General features: G+C 43.7%; 1 protein-coding gene across 1 annotated transcript in view; it reads right to left on the bottom strand.

Annotated features, from left to right (window-relative positions):
- The window catches only part of NMNAT2 (nicotinamide nucleotide adenylyltransferase 2), a 199,199-nt gene that overhangs the window by 33,735 nt on the left and 155,181 nt on the right, over positions 1 to 10,283 (bottom strand). The window contains exons 4-6 of the mRNA XM_044004197.1: positions 9,918 to 9,996; positions 1,556 to 1,682; positions 259 to 339 (exon numbers count right to left, since the gene is read on the bottom strand). Coding sequence (XP_043860132.1) covers positions 259 to 339; positions 1,556 to 1,682; positions 9,918 to 9,996 — 287 coding nt within the window. The remainder of the gene's footprint in view (positions 1 to 258; positions 340 to 1,555; positions 1,683 to 9,917; positions 9,997 to 10,283) is intronic.

Raw genomic sequence — 10,283 nt, forward strand, 5'->3', positions numbered from 1 at the left:
TTATTAGTGGCAACACCTGCTCTCAGCATCAAGAGCTATGTCTGGGTATCAAGAGTTCTGAGGCACAGAATTCATGTGGCTCCTTGGGGAGGCCTTCAGATGTCTGTGGGCTCTGTGGAGAGGAAACAGGTGGCCTCCAAATGATGGGGATGGGAAGGAGAGAAAAGGAATGTGGTGGGAGGGCAGGAAAAGAGCTTCAAGGGGAAGAGAGCAAAGCACTGAAAAGGAACTGGGGAGAGAAGGTTCTTCGCCACTTACCAACAAAAGTGAAACGTTCCACGGGTGGACGGACACAACAAATTCGGCTCAGGCTTTCTCCCACCTTCCCCAAGATCTTTGCTGTGGAAGAAAGAAAGACGGATACTTACTCAGGGGCTGTGGCCTCCATGGAAACATCTAAGACAGTGATATACCCAAGGTTGGATTATGGGAAAAAGAAAGAAGAGGGAAAAGAGAAATATGACAAGAAAGTTCCCTTCCCTGCACTCCACTGAAGCAGTAGATAGCTCACTGGGCCTAAAGTCAGGAAGATCTAAGTTCAAATCAGGCCTCAGACACTGACTAGCTGTGTGACCCTGGGCAAGTCATTTCGATTCTGCCTTAGTGTCCTCCTGGGGTTTTTTGGCTCAATATGTAGAAGCCTAGGATTTTAATGCTCCAGAGACAATGACTGATCCATTCTTTCCTTCTTCCCAACCAGGACTGAGATTTCCAAGAGCCTTTTCTTCAATGACACAGCTTTGGGACTCAGGCTTGGAGCTATGCGTAAGGGAGATGGCCTGAGTCTTCCCATCTTCTACCCAATCACCCTAATATTTATCTAATATTAGCTGAAGAAAATGTGGTCACCATATCCTGGAAACTCTGGAGAAGGTCTAGTGGCCAAATGCCTTCTTTCACTGTGAATCGGTACATGCTGAACAAGATTTGAAAACTCCTGTCAGAAAACTCAAGGGAGAATCCCCACAATCCCAAGTAAATACTCACGCACCTACCCCCAACACATATCTTTCTTTCCCAAGCACTTTTTGAACCAAGACATACTCTTAAACATAGACACATGAATGATACTTCCTCTTCACAAGAGGTCTTTAAGAGATAGTCCCACAAGTCAAGAATACTGTAGTCGGGATTCGTGTTTTGGACGAGGGTTGAATTAGATGGTCTTCCGACTCTTTATTCTATGAGTCTCCAACTCTGTGACTCACCAGCATGGAAATCACTGACAACAGCGTGAAGCAAGAGGGGCATGCATGGGGAGACCTAGAGAATTCCTTTTATTTTAAAGATATCTAAGTTCATGGTATCTAGATACCAGAAGAGAGACCACATTAATATCTAACTTACAAAAATACGTGCAAATGACGATTTAAATGATCCAGCACCAATACTGTTGACGTTCCAAGGAGAAATCATTCCCCTTTCTATTCCAGATGCAAACAAGGTTCTTCCATTTCCTCCATCCTCTGTACCTCCCAAGTTTAGGATCATTTTCTTGGCATACTTTTTAATTTTGACACTCTTTCAAGGCTTCTCACTCTGGGTCAGGACTTACCTGCAGTGGGCTTAGTGGGCACATTGTTGTTCTGATAAATGGGCTGGGATGTCTCATGTTGTGGCTGTCCAATTACCGGGGTCATGGAAGGTGTGTTGACATTGGAAAGAATGCAACCAGTCACTCTCTAGAGAACAGGAAAAAAACCTCAGAGTCAATAACATCACTAAAGAATTTTCAATGAATGAGAAAGAATGGTACAGTAGGAAAGAAAACACTAGATATGGCTTTAGAGAACCTGGGTTCAAATTTTGCCCATACCACTTACTACCTATGCAATCTTAGAGAAGTTATTTAATCTATTGGGCTTCGATTGTCTCACCTATAAAATCTGACTTTTAAAGTCCTTTTCAGCTTTAAATCTATGCTCTTATCTATGAAGGAAAAATCTCATCTATTATATCTATGTCTATACCTGTCTGTCTGTCTGTCTATCTATCTATCTATCTATCTGTTTTGTGAATCACATGGACACCCCTCTCCCCCCAAGCCAGGTTCCAAACAACAACAACAACTACTACTACTAATACTTCTACTACTACCACTATCACCACCACCATTACCACTACTACTACTATTACTACTATTTCATCTTTATATAGTGCTTTACAATGATCTAACAAGCATGTATTAAGCACTAAGTGCCAGGGACTATGCTAGGAGTTAGGGACAAAAAGAAAAAGCAAAAACACCCCCTGCCCTCAAGGAGTTTACATTCTAAATAGAAGACAACATGACCATAAATTGGTATGTTTAAGATACGGGCCAAGTAGATGCAAGGTAACCTGAGAAGGGACAGTGCTAATAACTGGGTAGACCAAGGAAGGCGTCCTGAAGAAGGCGGCATTTGAGCTGAATGTTGAAGGACAACCAGGTGGAGGTTGGACAACCTCTAAGAGGTGGAGGTGAGGGAGGAAGGTGTTCTAAGCATGGGAAGAGACAGACCAAAGGTATGGGGATGCTTTATGAGACAGTTGATAAGAATGATGAAGTCCTTTTTTGAAGATGACACCATTACATAGGTAGTATATGTATTATTATATTTTATAGATGTGGTAACCAAGCTTCAAGGAGGTGAAAGGATTTGCTCAAGATCGCCCACCTAGGAAGTAGCAAAGCTTGAATCCAGGACCTCTGATTAAGAATCTAGTGCTACTCTTACTACACCATCCTGCCCCTCAAGCCAGATAGGAATTAGAGCCAGGTACAAAGGGTGGCAATAATTTGTCTGAGCACACTCATGTATGTATGCGGGTATGCATTTCAAAGCCAAATGCCAGTGATTTTGCATTATTAATTGTTTTAATATTATGGTGGCTGGGTGGCATAGTGGACAAAGTGCTAAGCCCTAAGTCAGGAAGACCTGAGTTCCAACCTGACCTCAGATACTTACTAGCTGTATTACCTGGGGCATGTCACTAAATCTGTTTGCCTCAATTTCCTCATCTGTAAAATGAAAATAATAGCACCTACCTTCCAGGGTGGTTGTGAGGATCAAATGAGATAATTGTAAAGTGCTTAGCACAAAGTAGGTTCTATAGAAATGTCAGCTATAATAATAATAATAATAACAATAATTTATTTTCAATATAATAACTTCATATTATATAATAATTTGTATCCTATTTATAACTGATTAATTCTATAATAGCAATTACTATTACCTGTGCTGCTTCTCAATTTGTTTCAGTAAATATTTATTAAGCACCAGCTAGGTACAAAGGCACTATGGATATAAAAGCAAAAAATGGAGTTTCCGCGGTCAATGAGCTTACATTGAATTGAGGGTATACAACATGCACACAGAGAAATAAAACAGAAGGTAATTTGAGGAGGGGGATGTGTATGAAGGAGGGCTTCTTGAGTTGGTAGCACATGAGCTGAGCCTTGAAGGACTCTGAGAGGCAGCAGAGTTGAATAGGAAGTATATCCCAGGCATGGGGGATGGATTGGGGTAATGAGGTGGAAGTAAAAATATCAGGACTAGCTTGTGATCCAGTTTGGCTGAAACTTAGTTTGTGCGACAAAGAGTATTGTGATATAAGACTAGAAAGATAGGCCAGAGTGATATTGTGGAGGGGGCAGCTAAGTGGTGCAGTGGATAAGGCACTGGCCACGGATTTAGGAGGTCCTGAGTTCAAATCCAGCCTGAGACACTTGACACTTAATAGCTGTGTGACCTTGGGAAAGTCACTTAACCCTCATTCCTCCGCCCCCCCCCCAAAAGAGATTGTGGAAGGCTGAAAAGCTTTCTTGTTTTGTTTTGTATTTGTCCTAGAGACACTAGGGAGCCCACTGGACCTCACTGAGCAAGAGAGTGACATGGCAAGATGCATCTTGGGAAGATCATTTTGGCAGTGGTATGATGAAGGGATTGGAGAGAGGAGAAACGGGAGGCAGGTGTGTTCATTGAGATGTTATTCTAAAGTCTTCTTCTGGTGTAGTTACTGGAGAGCTGGCCTCAATGTTATGAGGACTTTGGCTCAAATTCTTCCTCTAACAAATGGCAAATCATTTAAGCATTTGGTGTTCCAGGAAACTCTTTCAACTTACACATTGCAGAGAAGGTGTGGTATAGCACTGGTAGAGGGAGCTTCATCATCTAGGAGCCCCCTCTGCCCAATAAACCACCTATCTGGTCCCTCCTGATCCTATAACCCATCCAGGTGAGAGATTATTGTGTGTATGAAGATGTGAACTATGGCGGTGGCTCTATGAGTAGAGAGACGGTGGTATATGGGAGAGATGCTGTGCAGGCAGAATTGCCAAGACAACTGATTAGATATGAAGAGTAGGGGATATGGAAGCTTCAAAGATGGTAGTACCCAGAAATAAGGATGTTTGAAAGAACTGAAGGTTTCAGAAGAAAGATGATTAGTTCCATTTTGAACATGCCAAATTTAAATTGCCTTCTGGACTGAGCAAAATCATTGTAGAGAGAATAAGTAGGGAAACTATTAATTGGGAGGGCAGGAATCTTTGCATCAAATATCTCTGATAAGGGATTGATATGCAAGATACGTTTGGAGGTAACATAAATATATAGGACCACGAGTCATTCCTCCAATGGATAAGTGGGCACAGGAATATGAGCAAACATATCAAAAGAACTGAGAAATATTAACACCACATATAAGATTGCTCCAAATCACCAATAAAAAGAAATGCAAATCAAAACAACTCTCAGGTCTGCAGCAAATTAGCAAAGGTGCCAAAAGATAGGGATAGAGATGTCACTGGGGAAGAGGTAGAAATTTCTTTCTTTTTTTGTGAGGCAATTGGAGTTAAGTGACTTGCCCAGGGTCACACAGCTAGTAAGTGTCAAGTTTTGAACTCAGGTCCTCCTGACTCCAGGGCTGGTGCTCTATCTGCTGCACCACCGGTAGAGATTTCTAACAGGCAATGAAGATGTGTGATTGGAATTCAGGAGAGAGATTAATGCTTGATAGATTTGGGTAGGGATGCTAATTGGACCCATGGGAACAGATGAGATCACCAGTGGATAGAGTGTAGGAAAGGAGAGAAAAGAAGGCAAAACAGATCCTGGGGGACCAGCCACAATTTAGGGTATAGAATGGGAATTGGATGATGACCCAATGAAGGAGAACTAAGATAGAACAGAAGACAGGTAGAAACATCCCTTTTTAGAAGTCCAAACAACTGAGAGTTGATAACACTATCTTCTTTTTTGCTGACCCAGAAAAAATTGTTTTATTTATCCTCGGAATATAAGAGTAACTATTGATGAGATGGAAACTGAGGGGCAACTTCATTCTCTTTATCCCCCTTCCTTGTAAGCCTTCACCATGAGCCTTCAGGCACGGTAGAGTACAGTCCTTCCGTAGAGGAAGACCAGATCATTTTAGCTGGCTGTCCAGGTTCTGCTACCAGGGGATCCTAAGTAGCCCAGGGACTGGGACTGACATATCCCCCACATGTGTTCCTGAAAGTAGCATAGCTGTTGGCTCTTCCTGGACACATGTAAAAGTGATCATTTATCCAGTGGCTTCTGGGTGTTAGGTACCATGGGTGCCATCTTTGGGCCACGGCTGTGGCTCTACTCCAAACGGATCATGGAAGCATAGATTTAAAATTGGAAGGGACTTTAGGTCCTCCATTTTACAGAAATGGAGGAAACTGAAGCCCAGAGGAACAAAAGCCCAAGGTCACAAAGATTGCACTTGAGAGCTTACGAGGTTTTGCGGTTCCAGATTTTCTTCTGAAGGAGGTCTCTACAGGAAGGAAAAAAAAACTCTGGGGAAAAAAGGTAATATGTAGAGGGACCAGTACCTCAAACGTGTTCCTAATCCCAGTTTACTACACTAGAAATTTCAAGGAATTTCCCTTTTGGAGTGAGATCTGGGACTCTCTCATTTGAGCTGAAATATCTCATCCCCATTGGGAGAGGGTGCTCAATAACTCTGTGTATAATCTGGTATATTCTCATCTGTATATTCTCTCTGATTTCTATATCCTATTAGCTTGGATAAATGGATTCATTTACTTCCTAGGGATGTGTGTGTGTGTGTGTGTGTGTGTGTGTGTGTGTGTGTGTGAGTGAATTGGGGTTAAGTGACTTGCCCAGGGTCACACTTGCCCAGGTAGTAAGTGTCAAGGGTCTGAGGCTGGATTTGAACTCAGGTCCTCCTGACTCCAGGGTCAGTGCTCTATCCACTGCACCACCTAGCTGCCCCAATTGATTAATTTACTATACAGGTGGTCTTTATGGAGCTGGTATTGGGTGGGAAGTGAGTCAAACCTTGGATAAATAACACGAGCCACTCCTTCCCTAAAGGATAGCAATCAGGAGCACAACTTGAACCTAAAAATTATTTTCCCTAGACTAACAATATTTAGGGGAGCAGATAGATGTAATTCTAGTTTCTACTCTTTCTTTGAGGAGAGCAGAGGGTCAGCCTCTGATGCCAATCTCCTGCTTATCCTCCTGACATGAATCAAAGCCTCTTTTGGAAAATGGTAGGTGAAGGAGACCCTAGAGATACATTATATTCATATCTCTGTGAACAACATCACAACAGACCCATGTGGACACACATAATTTACCTAGATAAGCAACACACACATATTCCCTACAGGGTAGTAATTTTCCAAGTGAGAAGAGGGAACAACAGGATGATACCACCCCAATAGTCTTCCTAATGATCAAAAACTATGGGAACTTATCTACAGAGGTCACCTGACACTGGGTATGGATGCCTGGTTTTTTTTTTTCCCTTTAAAAAATAGTCTAATATTTAGGGATGTTTGTCCTTTTCTCTAGCTCAACACTTCTTGAACTGTAGGTGGAGACCCCATATGGCATCGAGTGACTGCATGTGGGGGTCTCAAAAAATTTGGCAACAGTAAAAGGTTATGTATACCTATTTCATATACCTATATACATGAGGCTGGGTAAAAATTTCTCGGGCAAAAAGAGATCGTCAATGGAAAAAGTTTAAGGAGCCCTGGTCTAGTTCACTCCTTCCTGTAGCAACATAAGTCCCTTCTGGCTTGTTCTTCCCAGGGAAGATCAATCAGACACTGTCTTAGACACTGGATGGAAAAGAAATGGTTCCCAGCTTTCCATCTCCATTTCCATTTCCCCTCCTGGGTCTATCCCCATTCTTCTTCAAGCTCTTTCCATGTATTCAATTTCTCACTAGTACCGCTTTTGGGAAGCTACAGAGCCCAGCTGCCTGGGCGCCTCTCCAAATGCAGGTGTGAACTATTAAGGCCAGTTGTTGTCTGTCTCTCAGGTGGGACTCTAGTGCCGAGCCAGGAGCTCTGGCTAGATACTATTGGTTACAGAGGACAAGGAGATCCGAGGAGACAGCTCAGTGTTCTCCCTTCTAGGCAGGGGGTTCTCCCGCCTACCTGTCACTGCTGCAGCTGAGGCGTTTGGACATTTTCTCAAGACTCCAGCAGGAATTAATTCAACCTGGACTGATCCATCTGAAGTGGAGGTAGGGGAAGGAAATGGTGTTGGGGAACCCCAGAAGCATCTGGGATTTCTGTGTACTTGGCTGGGACAGAGGGATGTTTGGTTTACCTGTGAGGTTTTGAACATTTTTGTTGTTTTGTTGATTTCAGTCGTGTCTGACTCTTCATGACCCCATTTGGGGTTTTCTTGGCAGAGGTACTGGAATGATTTGCCATTTCCTTCTCCAGCTCCTTTTACAGATGAGGAAACTGAAGCAAATGGAGTTGAGTGACTTGCCCAGGGTCACACAGCTAGTAAGCATCTGAAGCCAGATTTGAACTCAGGAAGATAAGTCTTCCTGACTCAAAGCCCAGTACTCTATTATTCACTGTGCTGCCTAGCTGCGAAGCTGCAGTTTGTTTGCAACTGGGTTATCTGGAGTGTGGGCAGGTCAGAAAGGGAGACTCTGGGAGTCCGATGCAGTTGTTGTTATATAGGTGCTATTATTATCCCCATTTTACAGTTGAGGAGACTGAGGTAAACAGAGATTAAGTGACTTGCCCAGGGTCACACTAGAGTTAGTAAATGTCAGAGGCTGGATTTGAACTCAGGTCTTCTAGACTCTATGGTCAGCTCTCTATCCACTGCCACCTGCTCATTATATCACTGACTCCTTCCAATAGCCCAGCCCAGCCCAACCAAAAGCAGGTGCTGAGCTAATCTACAAAGATGCAAAACCTGAGTTCATAGAATTTCAAGTAGAAGATATAATTGGACAGTACATTTTGGCCAGGACTTAGAATGTGTGAAGGGAAGGACGGTGAAAGAAGGCTAGAAAGGTAGGTTGGAACCAAATTACATTAGGCATAGGTGTTTGTATTTCACCATAATGGCAATAGGGAGCCACATAAAGTTTCAGAGAGCAGCCTCTCCCCATAGTTCCTTCTGTTTGCTGTTTCTTCCTGTTCCCCTAACATCAGAAGTAGCAACAAGTCAGAAAGTCAAGGGAAGCTTCTGATTAAAGATGTGAGTGTGATGAAAGATACTGAGTAGCCTGGATGAGCCAAGTCCCATCTCTTTGGGCATGAGGGCTAGGACAGAAACATTATGTGAGCTTACCACAGCTGATTCCTTTCTAAGATACATGGGGGTATACTTAAATCATTAAGAAGGGGCAGGGAGGGGGCAGCTAGGTGGCGCAGTGGATAGAGCACCAGCCCTGGAGTCAGGAGTACCTGAGTTCAAATCCGGCCTCAGACACTTGACACTTACTAGCTGTGTGACCCTGGGCAAGTTACTTAACCCCTATTGCCCTGTTTAAAAAAAAAAAAGAAGAAGAAGGGGCAGGGTACAGGAATGGAGCCACTGTTGTCCTCTATTTCCACTGAAGAAAATTGCCATTGAATTATCCTTGGACTTTTTGTGATCTGTGAACTATAACCCCTATTATAGGGGATAGATAATGTTGAGGTAAAGGGACAGGTTGTCTTGAATAGACAAGGCAGTCCTGGATTTTGATTGCCTGTCCTCCCTGGAAAGTCATAGTCCCCCAAATATCCAGTATTAATATGATTTGTGCTCATTGGGCTCCATTTTTTCTCTTCCCTTCTAACTTTCCCTAATTTTATCTTCTTCTTCCCTCTCCCATCCCCCATGGGTTCCTACAAGTATGGCATCTATCTGACCCCAGCCCAGAGTGCACTGTGGCTGGAAAGGAAGGGTCTGAATCAGATTCTCTGCAGAAGGTGGCATACCTTCAGGCCCTAGTCCTTAGCTCTCCCCATATCCCAATCCGGATTTGTTTTGAAAAGTCAAACAAAACAAAAAAAGGTTTGCTCTCATGCTCTGTGCTAAAATTAAATCACTTCATGCCAGTGGCATCCTCCAGTTCCCTCCCCTCACCTGGTCAGGGGGTCAGAGGACGTGGGGTCAAACCTGACCTCTGGCCAAGCAGGGTGCCATGTGTCTGAGGTGGATGGATCCCTTGAGTTAAGAGTTCTGAGCCACAGCTGGGCTCAAGCTGATCAAGAATATGCAATGAGTTTAGCACTCATATGAAGAGTTCCCCCCACCCCTACTCAGAGAGGGCTTCCCCACTGCCCAAGGAGGGGCCAACCAGTCCAGGTTGGAAAAATGGAGCTGGTTAAAGTTTCTATGCCAATCAATATTGGGATTGGTCCATGATTGGCTGCTGCTCTTCTAGCCATGGTGAGCTATGGAGACACAATCTCAAAAAAAAAAAAAGTACAAACCCCTCTTTTGATGCTTACTACCCCTGTCACTTAAACTCCCTGGGTCTTGATATCTTCAAAGGAAAAATGAGGAGAATAAAAATAGATGGGTTTTGAGGACCCTTCCTGCTTCAGATTGTGGGCTCTATCATCCCATAGTCTCATTTCACCTGCTGAACCCCCATGATACTTGTCCCCTGCAGTGGCTCACCTTCATGAGGTCACGGTGGTGTTCCAACACACTACATGTGGTCTGCCACGTGTCCTGATAACACTCCCAGGGGTCCACCCTGCAAGAAATCAGGAGACTTCCTTTCATTTCCACTCCCATACCTCCCCACCTTTTTCCTGGTGCCTACTCCCAGTCCTTAAAGTCAGCATCGTCACAGTGATTTGTTTATTAGCAACTGACTCTGGATCTAGGGAAGAGGGAGGAAGGGTGAAATGGACAGAGAGATAGACAGCAGACAGAGCGGGTAGGGGGATGAAGAGAGAGAGAGAGAGAGAGAGAGAGAGAGAGAGAGAGAGAGAGAGAGAGAGAGAGAGAGAGAGAGAGAGAGAGATTAGCAAGCTTAAC

The sequence above is a fragment of the Dromiciops gliroides genome, chromosome 4, assembly GCF_019393635.1.
Source record: "Dromiciops gliroides isolate mDroGli1 chromosome 4, mDroGli1.pri, whole genome shotgun sequence".
NCBI lineage: Eukaryota > Metazoa > Chordata > Mammalia > Microbiotheria > Microbiotheriidae > Dromiciops > Dromiciops gliroides.